This window comes from Lycorma delicatula, chromosome 5, assembly GCF_047948215.1.
Source record: "Lycorma delicatula isolate Av1 chromosome 5, ASM4794821v1, whole genome shotgun sequence".
NCBI classification, from domain to species: domain Eukaryota; kingdom Metazoa; phylum Arthropoda; class Insecta; order Hemiptera; family Fulgoridae; genus Lycorma; species Lycorma delicatula.
The window spans coordinates 42,572,947-42,589,624 of record NC_134459.1 but is presented as its reverse complement, the minus strand read 5'-3'; the positions used below and the strand labels follow the sequence as shown (position 1 = coordinate 42,589,624).

The window sequence follows — 16,678 nt, the reverse complement described above, 5'->3', positions numbered from 1 at the left end:
GCACCACTTGCATTTCTGTTGGGAATATTGTAAACGCGCCTTGATTTAAGCTCGCCTTTCTTTTTCCTGTTTAGCCTCCAGTAACTACCGTTCAGATAATACTTCAGAGGATGATATGTATGAGTGTGAATGAAGTGTAGTCTTGTACATTCTCAGTTCGACCATACCTGAGATGTGCGGTTAATTGAAACCCAACCACCAAAGAACACCGGTATCCACGATCTAGTATTCAAGTCCGTGTAAAAATAGCTGGCTTTACTAGGACTTGAACGCTGGAACTCTCGACTTTCAAATCAGCTGATTTGGGAAGACGCGTTCACCATGGGTTGGTCTAAGCTCGAAGGAAATCAATCCGTCATTGTGTTGTTGCCGGCAATATACTGTTGCATATTGCCGGCAACAACACAATGCCCGCTGGCAGCGACTCGGTGGCACCAATTATTGTCAAAGCAGTAATACTTCAGTATTCGATTGATTACAATGTTATTGCTAACTTTATTATTATTTTTAATTTGTTTTTTAACTTTAATAAAAACACATCATGAAAATAAACAAACATAAAAGAAATATAAAAAATTACAAAATGAGGAACTAAGAATATTATAGGTCTATAATACAGAGCAATTATAACGTAGAGTAGTACAAAATATGAAGGATAATTTATTTGGGCGGCATAAATTCAGCAATACGCTGAAGAATTTTTTCAAGTAAATATTTTGTTACCACTGCTGCCAGATATATTCAACCAAGTACAAACCTGTCATCGATCGGGTTGTTCCCCATTGTTTCTTGTTCCGATTTTTGGCTTTCGCCCACATATTTTCAATCGTTTGAGTGTGGACTCAGATTTGTGGATCAACAAAATGTAATATGTGATTCACTGTTTGGTGTACGTAATGCTGGCGGAGAGCACCGTTAATGGCGCTGCCCATTAATCTGACATACAGTAGTCCGTGGTGCAATGTATTGTCGGATGATTGGCAGTAAAGTTTCTGCGGATCTATCTGGCATTGTGAATTTGAGAAAACAATCTCTTGTTTCTCAAATTCCGCCGAACACTCATTGATAAGGCAATACTTTTCCTTTATTATATTTTCTCTTAGTGAAACAAATTTCAACGTAAAAAATTATGTCCACCAATCACCAACGGATTATTTAGTAAATCATCTTCGCACACCTCACCCATACAACTGTTCCAACCGGCGCATATGTTGCGGTTCATTCCCAGTTTTTCTCGACAGAATTTCACCGAAGTGTATTCTTTATTCCAGCAGTAAATGAATAACACGAAAGTGCGAAAATCTAACCGTGAGTTGGTGAGCTACATTCCATGCCTCAACTGTTTAGATCCACGTCATTCTTTTCTGGAACAGACCCAACGCACTTTACCTAGAGTGTATAATTTCATTTTTTGTCTATTAGCAGTAACTGTAGATCGTGAAAAACACCTTCGTTTTGCAAGAATTGAATAGCTATTTCGTTATTGTGAATGTGACAGGTCAATTGCAAAAATTCATTTTAACAAATAAAAATTACGTTTTTATAAAAATAATGACAACAATGAATGAAGGCTTCAACTCGCATGAATGATTTCTGAGCAATGGTTTATTTGATACTCGATTCACTTTAAGAGCTATCCTGTTGTAAAAAAAAACCGCGTTGCATTATAGTAACAGACTGTCTTAAAAGTACGCGTAGAAATTACATGTTTTGATGTTTGATCTACGATCTGATTTATCTTTAATGTTTTCATTTGGCGCCGACTGCATCGAGTTATTTACGAATTAATTACATGGCAGCTATACTTAAAGTTGTATCCCTGTTGTTAAAAACTCGATAGACGTGTATAAAGTATTATAAATACTAGGCACCACTTGCATTTCTGTTGGGAATATTGTAAACGCGCCTTGATTTAAGCTCACCTTTCTTTTTCCTGTTTAGCCTCCGGTAACTACCGTTCAGATAATACTTCAAGGACGAATGAGGATGATATGTATGAGTGTAAATGAAGTGTAATCTTGTACATTCTCAGTTCGACCATTCCTGAGATGTGTGGTTAATTGAAACCCAACCACCAAAGATCACCGGTATCCACGATCTGGTATTCAAATCCATGTAAAAGTAACTGGTTTTACTAGGAGGTTATAATAATCGAAATTCTTTTCTAACATCTGAAATTTTCTAAATCGGTGGTGCCAACTAGAACGACAGACAGCGTCAGTTTATTCACTTAAATAATTGTTCCGCTCTTTTCATTTGTTTCTTATTATTGAAACATTCTAATACACTACTTTTTTTGTGGAACTACCAGTTTACCAATTTGATTACAAAAATTAGAATTTTGCAACTGTCTTTCTGTATTTCTTATATTCTTCACTTCATTCATCATGAGGGCTTTCTCTGTCATTGATTAAAATCATTGCTGGTGATTTAATGCTAATAATGGCTAGGAATCATATTTTACTTATTTTCATATTCTTTGAAAAGTAAAATAACCTTAGGATAAATTTATTTAACGGAATTATTTCAATAATGGCTGAGAATGCGAGATCCTGCGAAAGTACTTTCATAAAAAATTAAGTATGTCTGACCTCAATATACTGTACTAGACGGTTTATTTAATAGAATTTAATTATAATAAAATATTTAAACAAAATTTTATTATTCTACCAAGTCATATTTAAAAACAATAAAAAAATAGTTTACTGATATTTGCAATTTGAATAGATGTAGAACTTTATTTCATGCACACATCTATTTTACTATTACAATGATTATTCGCCTAAGATAACACAGAAAATGTAATAAAAGACAAAAGGAAAACAGGTATACAGTTTGCTTTATAAAAAACATATTTTTTTTTTGAAAAGAAATTAGATAAAAATGAAAGAGAATTAATAGAGGAAGCTACAGAAAACCGATAGACATTTGATGAGCTTTTTCTCTAAAACAATGACAAATATCTGGGCAAAAATTAAATTCACTGAAAAAATAAAAAGCTGACAACACAGTTGTAGGACGTTCTGGCCACGCGGCTTTTTTCTGATGCACGGCTTACGCACACAATTGAATTAAAAATTTTTATCATTTTATTTAAATATAATATTTTTTGTTTACTTAATGCAATGATGCTAACTACATCGCCTCCGCATACCGTATTATTTTCGCGCGGGTGTGTGGTACTTTTTTTTCTGCTTAGCCCCCGGAACCACCGTAAGATATTACTTTAGAGGATGATATGTATGAATGTAAATGAAGTGTAGTCTTGCTCACCCAACCACCAAAGAATACCGGTATTCACTATCTAGTATTTAAATCCATTTGCGGTACTAGTGGCCACCTTAAATACTTTTTACACTTTAAATATTATTCATTTATTTAATTCTACCTCTCACCTGTGACGTTACAACACATCTAATGCCGGATTTCTTTTAATTAAACATTAGAAGAAATAAAGACAACTACAGCAACTGTATGTCAGTGCTGCACTGGCGCTCCTTGTGATGAGAGGGGGTACTAGTGACACACTGTACCCACTTAGCCACTAGTTTATTTAGAGCATTTTTTTGGGGTGGGGGTGCTTTTTTGCAAAACTTTTTGAGAAATTTTATTATTTTCTAATTGTAAGCAAATGTGACAAAGAAAAATAAGACCTTAATTAGGCGAAATTTCGAGATATTGAGGTTGACCTTGCAGTACAGCCTACTCCCTTGACCTTTTAAGTTGAAAATTTAATGGCATCAATGTCCCATATATAGAAGTAATCTGACAAAGTTTGGTCAAAATCAGTCAACTAGTTCTGAAGATGTAAGTAAGGTGATTTAGAGGCCAAACATCCCGAACACACTCGTACATACAAAGATCCGGAAAATTTCTATCTGGTTTTTTGGGTTCCTTGGGTGTCAAAAGTCGCATATATCAAACTGGACACCTTCTATAGCTATAGCTCTGATATAGCAATAGGCGCGAAAGTAAAGGTGTTACCAAGAATTAAATGTGTTTTAAAATACAGAGCGTTTTATAATGTTCTTCGGAGTTTCGAAAATTCATTAACAAAAAACTATTTCACTCATAAGAATAAAACAAGTACTGTACGAAAGGGTCCTTCAAATAGTTTTTTCCACATATACTAGGCAGGTATTAAACCATTTGCTCGCTGGGTATCGACAGTAGAGAAAATGGCTGCCACGGGAAGCGAGAAGTCGTTTTGTGTGTAAAAATTTCACTTGTCAACGTCAGTAATTTCTGTGCAACCTGCGTTTCGTTTGAAATTTCATAAGGAGCCACCAAGTGACAATTCAATTTGTGCATGGTATAATCAATTTAGTGAAACTGGTTGCTTGTCCAAGCGAAAATCAACTGGTCGTCCATCAACCTCAGAAGTCAATGTCGAACGTGTGCGTGCAAGTTTCATTCGCAGCCCGTCATAATCGACTACGGCTGCAGGCAGAGAATTAGGAATTCCGAAAACAACAGTGTGGAGAGTTCTTCGTAAACGTTTATTATGCAAACCGTACCATCTTCAATTAATCCAGCGTCTTTCTGATGGAGATAAAACACGTAGGCTCGATTTTTTTTTACAGTTACAGGAAGAGATGTTGTTAGGTGAAAGTTTTCTAAACCAGATAATTTTCAGCGATGAAGCTACTTTCCATATTAGCAGCAAAGTAAACCATCATAACATGCGAGTTTGGAAAACTGAAGACCCACACGCTTGTGTTAAACGCATTCGGGATTCTCCGAAAGTAAACGTTTTTTGTGCGATCTCTCGTGAGGCAGTGCACGGGCCGTTCTTTTTTATGGAAACGACAGTATCCGGCATGATATACCTGGATATGTTACAATTATGGCTTATACCTCAGCTACTAAACGACTTCATTTTCCAACAAGCTGGTTGTCCTGCCCGTTTTCATAACGAGGTTCGACAGTACCTTAACACAACATGACCTCGGCGCTGGATAGTACGTGCGTCTGAAGAAGACCAACAAATTATGCTGTGGCCACCAAGATCACCAGACCTCACGCCATGCGATTTCTTTCTCGAGGGTTACGTGAATGATTAGGTGTTTATCCCACCGATGCTGCACGATATAGCTAAAGGATCACATAATCATTGCAATCAACTCTATCGAAAATGACATGTTAGAACGAGTTTGGCAAGAGCTAGACTTTCGTGTTGATGTGAGATGTGTCACCAGAGGAGCACATATTGAACATTATAGATTTTAACAAAAACTGTTTGGGAGCCTGCATCACCTCGTACAACTTTCATTTAGGTAAGTGAAATACTTTTTTGTTCTGAATTTTTGTAACTCCTAAGAACATTATGAAACATTCTGTAAATGAATTAAATAAAAGAATTTTATATACATTAAAAAAAATAAAAAATGGATTGTAAATAATTGTCATTTTTCAAAATTCCGAAAGTGTTACAGAACTTGGTTACAAGTTGTTGAGAACAGACCCCACTTTATGTACACATATACTGAGCAAATAAATTGTAAATGTGGAATAAATAGCAAGCCCACCACTGCAAATGGTTTATTGATGACTTGTTAGTGTACTTAAAATAAAAGAGGTGCACCAACTATTACCTTAAAATTATGATAAAAATAAAAACAAAGTATGCACAATGGTCATTAGTTAATGATTAGAGAGTGTATGATAAATATAAATCCTTACTTTTTTTCACTGTCTTTAAAGGTGCATGATGTCTTGGTAACTTAAGCAAGGTATACATTGTTTGAACCGTTACTGGCTGCATGATTACACCTAAATTCAGCTAATTACCTGAAATATAAAAGTCATGGATTATTTCAGCAATATTACACTGATACTTTTAATTTTTTTCAACTTAAAACCAACAAAATTACAAATAATATTAAGATTTATCTTCCAGCTACGTTAAAACTAAAGGAAAGTTGTAGTATTTTGTTACATTATACGGTCCCAAAACATGAATGTCTCAGGTTCTAAAACATTAAAGGATACCTTATTGTAAAAGAACATGAATTAAAGATATATTAACAAAATTAAAAACCGTATTTAATCGATTAAAAATATGCTACAATGGACACAGTTTCATTTTAGTAAATTTTTCTAACCTATTGCTGAAGTTCAATGGAATTTATTAATTAACAAAAGGCACATCAAATGTCCAAGACCTTTTTATAATAAAGGGTTTAATGATGACTGAACTGGGTGGGAATCAAATTTAAAATCATTTGATTAGAAAAAAGTCAATGTTTTAAGATTAACTTACAAACTGAATAGTCTAGATGTATTACAAAGACCTCCCAGTAACAGAATTCACTTTATTTCACACATTAATGCAAATTCCATGCTGTTTTATAAATTCAACATTTATAAATACCAATGAATTTTATATAATAATAATAAAAATTCAGAAACAACATAATAATGTAACTGCTGTTACTGTGCTGAGAGAGTTTTCTACAGAGTGCCCACAAAGTCCCTTTCCATGATATAACATGCATTGTATGTCATCATCTATTGTAAAAGTTAATCATCTACTTTCATTTACACAAAATTGTATCAGTTTTGTTTGAAGTTGATGTTATTTCCATGTGTTCATTGAGAATTTTGATTTGTACAATAATAAGTTAAAATGGTAAACATTGAACTGAAGAAAAACTTGTTGCTACTGTTTGGAAAACTATGAAAGAAAACCTATAAAAACATAAGAGACGGATTGGTTCTACATTTTGGTAAGGGATCTCCATCAGAGTAATAATCTGAAAGGGGAAAAAAGCCTTTTCCACTTGGTCAGTCCTTAATTTGTGAATATCTTGTGGTTTCTCCAGTTGATTAAATAGTTCTGATGTTGTTGAGAAATCCTCTTAATGATGTCCTCTTAAAGCAACCAGAAAAAGGTCTTCAGAACTAAATTCTCCATTCAACATTTAAGAAAGTAATGAAAAAAAGATCTTAGGTTAAAACCCATTACACCTGCTCATGTTAATGAGCTTTCTGGCCATGACATGATTTTAAGAGAAACTTGTTACAAAGCTCTTTTAAGGTATTTTACCATTTTACCAATATTCAACCACAGAAACCAGTTTTTTTCTATTATGAGTGTGCCATTTATCTGAGTAATAGAGTTCAGAAGATGTATGTTTGATGTAAAGAAAATTCCCGCTTTAATGAAGAAATCACAGACCACCTACCACATGTAATGATGTGGACAGGGATATGCAAAATACATTAGATAGAATCGTATTTCTTAACAAAATTTCATATCTTAACATGCTTGAAAGTTATTTTATTTTTCGGCTTCTGTTGATTGGTGTGGAAATAACTGCCATTTTACAGCAAGATGGGGTTCCAGGTCATTATACTCAGTCGATAAAGAACTTTTTAAATGAACATTTTAAAGTGTAGTGGATCAGGGCAGTGGATCTCCAAAATTCAGTGGCCACCTAAAAGTCCAGACTTAACAAACTTGGCAACTCCCTTCATATAAAATAAAAAAATGCCCTGAGTATGGAATGTTGAACCAAAAACTGATGTCAGAAACGTTTTTTACAACTTTGATTCTTCAAATGGAAGATAATGTCTAATCATACTTGGCAACTGATAAAACTGTGTGCTGACTATGGAGGTGCACCTAAGGATGTAATTTAAAATAAGTTTTATATGTAAAAGCATTAAGTAAACTAATAAAAAACAATTCATGTTTACTTCTTTATGTGAAAAGTGACTTTGTGACCAATATGTAAATATCTTTAACACCAGGAATTAAAAATGCACATTAATAGATAAATTGGTGCATTCTCTAAATTTCCTATTAAAAACTAATTGCTACTATTTCATAAAAAATAAAGTAGCTAAAAAATTTTAGTTTTAAAAAATTTTTGGTTTTTGTTTCTAAAAAAACACAACTTAACAAAAAAAATTCCTTACAGATAAAAAAATAATATTTTAACAATTCTTCTTTAGATGTAAGCATTGAGAAGATTGCATAAAATTAAAAACAAGCATTGACATATTACTAGCCCTAAATTTGGAGCAAAACTTAAAGAAGAATTAAAAAAGTGCTATTTTATTCTGTTGCTTTTTTCAAGCTCTTTTATATTATTTTTTTATATTTATTTTGCATTTTTCTGTTTATTTGTAGATACGCATAAAAAATCACTGCTAATATGAAAACAAGTTATTTTGTATGAAACACAAGGGCCAGAATCAGGATCTTCATAAACATAAAGAAAGAAATGCAGAGAAACAAAGCAATGAAAATGTAAAAGACTTTTAAGCCTTGCAGCACGACTTAAAATTCTCTTGAGTATTTATGTTAAATACTTTTACTTTGAACATCAGAATGTCATTAGTGATCATTTTGCTGTAACAATCCAATACTAGACAATAATAACCAAAATAATTAAAATACCTTCAAATTGTCTAGATAGAAAATTATTATTTTTTTAACTTATTCTTAAAGAAAACCCTTCAACAGAATCACTAGAAACTCTAGTCAGAGATATAAAACATATTGAAAAATGCACTTTAAATTTTTTTTTTTAGAAGTATAAAATATTAATTATCATGTATTTTTACATGATAATAACAATAACATATTTTTGATAGACAAATATAAGAATAAATAAATTATCTTTTAGTTAAATGTGTGATGTCAAAAGAAAATTTATGCCTGAATCTAACAAGTCTAATACAAAAATAATATCAAAATCTCCCAAATTCATGTAATCAGAAGACAGTAATCAGATATGATTTAGATTTACTTGAAAAAGTATAATTACTAATTGCACCTGCTACATTTGATGCTTCATTTCTTAAATTATCTGGTAAAATTAGTGTCAAAGGATTTTGCCCCCCTCACTTGAGCCAATATAATTTATATCCAAAGGCTTCTAAAACGCTAAGTCTAGCATCTTGCACCTCCTTCACGTTCTATAGAACTAGTAAAAATTTAAATGAAGAAAACAATGAGAAAAATAAATTAGCTAAATCATTGACTAATTAATTAAGAATATCTTCATTTTATTTCTAGAAATATTTAAACCAAAATAAATCTTTATTTCTCTGATCTTTCTCAAGAGATGTGAACTTGAGAGATGGGAAAAACGTAAGACTATAAGAAATAACTTTCATATCATTAGCATGAAAAAAAAATAACTAGACAATAGATAAAATAAAAAGAATGAAATATACGATTTACTTACAACTAAAAATTGCTATAAATGGATTAATAACTTACAATGCTCAATTATGAGATTTAAATTAGAATAATTTAAATAATAATAAAAGCACCAAATTAATTAAAACATTCACTATAACTATCTAAACAACATTTAAAAGCAGATAAAATATATTCTAATGAATCACAAAGACTGCTCTACATTCACTCAACAAATAAACAGCACTGTTATAAAAATTTAAGTAACATAGTTGATTTAATTTTGAATAAATATATTAGTCAACTGCAAAAGCACGTGGCATTTTAAATCATAATTATTCAAAATATCATGTGATAAGTATTTAAAGTTAAACATACGCTGTAATACCAAAGTAAATCAATGGGATATTGTTATCCAGGTATTTTTTTTTTTTTTAATTAGATTTTTAATGTTTATTTAATGATATAAAAAACACACTTTTCTAATCCTTATTATACAAAGAAGGCATAAGATTATTGATAACTTAAAATGTTCTTGACCTTATTTAAAAAGATAAGATAAGACTAAATTACGATTCCAGCACACACTGCACTGATTACTGTTAGTTAAACTTTACAGTTTATTGTTATGAAAGTGAGATAATCAAATTATTTTAAAAAAGCATATTCAGAAGACTCTTTTTATTACAGTATTTTTTTAATGCTTTTGTTAGATTGCTAAAAGTAGAGTCTGTATATTAGTATAAATGTGAAAATTTTCAGTTAACATTTTGAGAAATTTATTACATTGAGCACACTAAATGATTTTAATATTACAAAAATGACTGGATAGGTTTGTGTATTATGCATGAAGATGGGTGAACTATCCATGATCATTCATCCTCTTAGTATCTTTGTTGATCTGGAGAGTATCAGATGAAATTGCATGAAATTTAGCATATATTTATCTGATTACTTTTTAAGATTTGATATGACTTGAAAATAACTGATGAAAACGTTTGTTAGTACGATTGATAATTAATTGTACCCCCCCACCCCCAAAATCATATAACTAATAGCTTTTAGCCCACCTACATTTATACAGCTTTTATAAAACTTACAAAAATTTTTTTTCAGCTATCGATTGTAATATTAATATAAGAATTAAAACTTAAATCCACATTCAATATTTTTACCATACTGAACATGAAATAAACTCTTTTTCTGTACCAAAAGAATTGTTAAAATCATACTTTTTTCCTGTTTAGCCTCTGGGAATTACCGTCAGGTATTACTTCAGAGGATGAATGAAAATGATATGTATGAGTGTAAATAAAGTGTTGTCTTGTACAGTCTCAGGTTGACCATCTCTGAGATGTGTGGTTAATTGAAACCCAACCACCAAAGAACACTGCTATCCACATTGTAGTATTCAAATCCATATAAAAGTAACTGCCTTTACCAGGATTTGAAAGTTGGAACTCTCGACTTCGAAATCAGCTGATTTGCGAAGACACATTCACCATTAGTCCAACCCGGTGGGTTTTTAAAATCATACTTATAATGAACAAACGTAACAGCTGAAAAGTGTCAGATTAGGTGTACTGGATATGTGTTTTGTGCTAACTCATATTTTAATGATCAGAAACCTGTTTCGTATAAAAATAATATGTATAATTTCCTTTCTTCTTTAATCTAGTAAGAAAATTTCATAATTTTTTTTTTTGTAAATACTGTCAAGACAGCACTTCTACTTGTACATACATTCTCCTTTAAAATATTTCATCTCTTGAGGATTCTTCTAAAAGTCTGAAAAAGTTTTAAGATATAAAAATCAGTTGTCAGATCATTATCTGGCATCCATAAGTATAACCTGAAGACCTACATATAAAAAAATTAAATCTGCTAACTTACCCTGCTGTTTATATTTATGAATGTGCAATCTTTGTTAAAAAGAATGGTCACTTATTCTTAAAACATAATAATATCCATCTTTACCAAATTTGATAACGGAACTGTTTTTGTAAAACTCAATACAATACTTCAGGTTATGAGAAAGGGTCTTATTTTGCTTCCATTGTTATTTTTAGCAAATTATCGAACCATTTGAAAAGTTCTCCCACCAATTTATTTAAAACTAACTGGCCCATCTAGCCAAAACCTGGACCCTTATTGCCCAAGTTGGCCCAGATGAACCCTGAAGCCAACCCCAGGGCCACAGAGCTCACTTTGCTTGCCATTCCCGTGTTTTAGGGGGACAGCGCCTTGGACACCTGCAAAGCTAGTTTTGGTCGTCATTCCCGTCTACTCAGAGGACTCCACCCCCTGGACACCCGTACTGTTTGTTACACTCATAATTGTGAGAATAAGACTGATAATTAACAATTAAAGTATTCAGGCTTTATAGAAACCTGAAAAAGAAACTAAATTAAAAAGACAGATAATAGTAGCTATGGTAATTAAAGTACACACAGCTTTGACAAAAAAAAAAATTCATAACTTATTTCTTTGCCATGGAGGCAGAAATATAGTAATGGAGTAAAAGGATCAATCTTTTTTTCCTTAACGAATATCTTTAATTTGCAACTTCACCCTCCTTGAGAATGAAGAAATAATGAATATTTTTAATATTTTAATCTTCAAAGGAACTAGGGTCTCAGTGGCTTAAAACCTTCCATGGTATAATGCAAATGCATCCTGAAAATTTTAAATTTTGATTGGTTGGTTCTTCAGGATTTTTCAAGATGAAATATATCTCAAAACCTTCTCAGTTATGCCAAGAAACATGGGTAACAATTTGGTTGCAATTGATCAAGTAGTTTTTTTTTTGTTTATCCCAAATAAACAAAAGTCCTCTTCATCTTTATATAATAGTACAGATACAATTAAAAGATTTTATTTTACTTAAACATTGTTATTCTGTTGATGCATTTTTAAATAATACTAATTAAAAAACAAAAGAAAAACAAGATTTATCTTAATCTCGTTCAACATGTACTTTAATATGAAAATAACATTCATTAGTGGCATCTGAAGTAATCTTATAGTCATTTAATATATTTACCTAAACATTATTTCATGTATTTGTATTTATATAATCAATATGGACTTTAAACACATTTGCTTTTTATTTATAACTTATTTTTATACTTAAAATTTATCTTATATTGATGTGATCTATATAATGTTTTTTTATGTACCGATCAGAATACATATTTATTTATTTATTGTGTAACAGTTATTAAAAACAACCCTGGTAGATCATCAAAAATAGAAACTTATTTTTTTTTAAATATATTATTATAAGTAAAAAGATAATTTAAATAAATTATTTTTGATTATATGAAATCTACTATTCCACACAAATTACATAATCCAAACGTACGGTCTTTGAAGAGTACAGAAAGATAGAGGGTCATGATTAATAATTATTGCAAAAGAAAGAATGGTCTAATACACTGACTTCATCGTAAGGAATGAAAAGGCAGATTTCATCTGCTACAGAACAAGAAAAGTTCCATGGAAGAAAGCATGCAGTCAGAGAATTTTGTGTTAAAAAAATTTTAGAAATTTTTTTTCTAAAACTTCCACAGCTATTTAGAACAATATTTAACAAAATAATTATAAAGAAGCTGGCCACTAATATTTAGAACAGACAGGCACTACAAAAGGATACATACAACTAATAAAAATTTTCAAGTATAAAATGTTATCACCTGACCTACTAAAAGAAGGAGGGTTAATTCTCCCTGGGGTAAAATTAGTCTTACACAAACTAATTATTCCAACTAATGTTACTATTAACCGTTTCTGAAACATGATGGTTAATCCAATATTTCTGGATTAATTATTTTAGTGGACAGTTCCTTTCTCCCTAAATAATAGGCTTGTAAGAAATGAGAGAATATTGAAGATGGCCAATTTTTTTAGTGATTGTTTGAATCAGCTCTGCATGTGTCTAGAATTATTCAATAGTAAAATAAAAATTGTGCAAATATAAAAAAGATTATTCTAAATATTTCTTTTATAAAATAATAGACTATGACTAGCTTTCTATATTCTGAAAATATGCTTCCACCAGATTTTTTAGCAGTCTTTTTTAGTAATACTGTAGATAGAAGTTTTGTTAACTTCAATAATTTTAGATCAATTAAAACACTCATTTAGAATGTCATAAAATAGCATATTTGATTTCTTTTTGTAATATTTGTTTTGTCAAATTTAGTGTATTAAGTCAGTTTTTAAACACACTAAACTTGATAAAAACAACATATTAAACAAAAATCTGATGTAGACACCTCATGACTTCCTTGTATGCCTATTAAATTACAACACACATTTTTATCTGAACTTCATTTAAACTAATTTCATTGAAAGTGAGTATGACCCTCCAATTCTTAAATAAAATGGACAGTTACAAAATTGCATTGTGGTGGACACACACATTGCATCACATTTTTTTGTGGTGTCCGTATCAGCATTTTATATTAGTTTATGTATTAATTTTGTTTCATGTTGCTCAAGTAGTTATGTAGTGTAAGTGAGAACGTGTTGGATACATAACCATGGACACATCATTTTGAATCTGACTTCATATACATATATTTTGTTTTATCTTTTTTTTAATTTAAATATATTGATTTATTAATAATTATTAACCACTCCAAATATTTTTGAATTAAAATGAAGTGTACATAAAATTTTATTTCACTAATAACATCTGATTTTTTTTCATATTTTTTTTTTATTGTTATAATCGAATTACTATTTATTGTAATTTTTTTTTATAATCAGAGGTTAATAATTATTAATAAATCAATATATTTAAATTAAAAAAAAAGTTAAATAAAAAATATATGTATATGAAGTCAAATTCAAACTGATGTGCCTTCCCCTTGTAAGATCCAAATATTTCATTAATTAAAATTTCATTTAACTATAACTCTGAAACCAATTAAAATAAGTACCACTTATGACATGTCATTGAAAAGCTCTCAATGAGGGCTTATTACTGCAGTTAAGAAAAAGTCCAAATTCCAAATCTTTTGGATTTTGCACTTTTTTGGACACTTTTGGTTCAGTTGATTGTAATCAAAAGGGGAGGTGCACAATTAGATGTTACAGCAGTCCTAAATCCAAAATTTCAACATCCTACAGATAATCGTTTCTGAGTTATGTGATATACATATGTACACAGACGTCATGCCAAAACTAGTGAAAATTGATTCAGGGATGGTCAAAATGAATATTTCCATTGAAATCTGAAAACCGACATTTTTTGCGATCATAATATTTCCTTTACTTCGTATAAGGAAGTAAAAACACAAAACAGATCAAATATACTATGTGGCTATATAGTGAACAAATTTTTTTAACACTAAGATGAGTTTAATTAAAGACAATAATTGTTAAAAGATCTTGTGGAAGCGTATTTCTAGTTATTTAAAAAGTAGTCATCATTTTAATTGTTTTATAAAAATCTAAACAACATTTTATTATGCAAGCCTGCATAAATCATCATTTAATGTCTCTTTAACAAAATTAAATATGATTGAAATGTTCTCTTAAAAATCTTTTTTTTTAGATGGCTTAATTATTGTTATAGCTATAAGAAATGAAAAACATATGCAGGAAAACTACACCCAACTTTTCATAATATCATAGACTAACAGGAACTGGTTTATTTAATGTGACTTCAGAAATATGAGGGTCATTCAGAAAGTTCTCAACTTGACAAAGAAAACACAAGAATTTTCAAAGATTTTTATTTTTTAATGTAGTTATTCGATGATGTTTATTTTTCACCTTGGCAATTTGATACATTTAGGCTAACAACTTTCCTACTTTTTAATACCCTCAATATAATATGATTTGTCTAACTTTAAAATAAATGGTTGTCTCAGCTTTAACCTCAGCATTTGAAGTAAATTTTCGTTCAGTGAGTCATTACTTCTGAATTGGGAAGAGAAAATAATCACTAGGAGCCAAATCCAGTGAATACAGCATACGTAAAAGTACTTTGAATCATAGTCATAGAGTTTGCAGCAACAACCCTAGGCATATGTGCATGTATTTACTATTACAATGATTATTTGCCTAAGGTAACACAGAAAATGTAATAAAAAACAAAAGGAAAACAATGTATTGAGTTTGCTTTACAAAAAACTTTTTATTTTTTTGCAAAAAAAATTAGATAAAAATGAAAAAGAATTAAGTGGCTTTTCTCTTACTTTGTTACACTTTCACCTGTTTCCATCCACTTTTTATAACGCATGCATCTGAAACTTCACAACACTCCATCTAAAGGATCATACTTGGCAAATATCATAGTCACTTGGTCATACGTATGCCATCTCTGTGTCAGGTTGAGGTATTACCAAATGATCTGACAATAAAGCAAAAATTTTGCAGCTGTTGAGACTACTTGAAGTTAACACAAATATATAGCTTTATATAACAGTTTCATTATGTTATTAAAAATTTTTAATTTTAAAAAATCATTATTATCTTGAAAAATTCTAAAAACTAAACTTTATTATAATACAAGTGTAATATCATACGCCATGCAATAGTCTAAACCACAGATATTTTATCCTTTACAAAGGGAATAAATAGTCCATTATGAATTTTAATAATTGTTAGAGCCATTTCAGGAAAGCCTTTAGAAAAAATTGTACACATGATTTGAATTCAAAACTTTAGTTAAATCCCTTATATAATATTGTACACAAGAAAAATTTTGTGGGTACCCACAATCTTTATTAGTCACAAAAATTTGATCAGATTTATCATTTACTTGAGCTTTTAATTACAATAATAGACATCTGCAAATGTAGAACAACATTAAAACAGTTTTATTCTGTATAAATAGTGATTAATCTACTGAAATCTCAAAACAAATTTTTATTTACCACCACTAGCTTTTCTGTACCATGCATAGAAAATGAAAAACTATCAAACTAAATAATAATAATATTAATTTACACTATAAAATATAAAACTAAAATAAAAACTTACATTAACCACAAATAGTTTCGTTCTATGAAAATGTTTTACAAGATTTGATAATTATATAGTATTGGACAATAATGAAGATTACAGTGTTTGCTCCATTAAGTGTAATGTACTGAAACAATAAAATTGAATACTTATGAAATACTGTGCCACATTATATACTTACACACTGTTTACTATTATTAATATTATCTAACATTTATTTTCAGAAATAAATAAATAACATGTTAGAGATAAAAGTACTCAGAATATATTTTATTTTACTATATTAAAATTTAACTTTAAGAATATTAATATAGATCCATTTGATTAACAAATTTACAATTAAATTGTATTAAATATAAACCAGATTTGAAATAAAATTTAACTCAATAATTTTTTATTGTCTTTATCACAGCGCTCGTAAATATAGCAGTAAATTTAAAGTAATAAAACAATATGTTCATTAGCACATAAATGTGGAAACAAATTTTTTTTGTTGGTCTTTCATTCAACCAATCCAATATATTTCCTATCCTGTCTTAATAAAAA

General features: G+C 30.1%; 1 protein-coding gene across 3 annotated transcripts in view; it reads right to left on the bottom strand.

Moving 5' to 3' along the window:
• Oat (Ornithine aminotransferase precursor) overlaps window positions 1–16,169 on the bottom strand; it is a 41,027-nt gene extending 24,858 nt beyond the window's left edge. The window contains exons 1-2 of one of the 3 annotated variants that reach the window (XM_075365997.1): window positions 16,151–16,169; window positions 5,683–5,790 (exon numbers count right to left, since the gene is read on the bottom strand). In XM_075365997.1, coding sequence (XP_075222112.1) covers window positions 5,683–5,764 — 82 coding nt within the window. In that variant the 5' untranslated portion in view covers window positions 5,765–5,790; window positions 16,151–16,169. Of the gene's footprint in view, window positions 1–5,682; window positions 5,791–9,235; window positions 9,373–15,363; window positions 15,519–16,150 lie in introns of those variants that run through there. The other 2 variants (XM_075365996.1, XM_075365995.1) reach the window with 2 other exon arrangements.
• Between the last annotated feature and the right edge of the window lie 509 nt (window positions 16,170–16,678).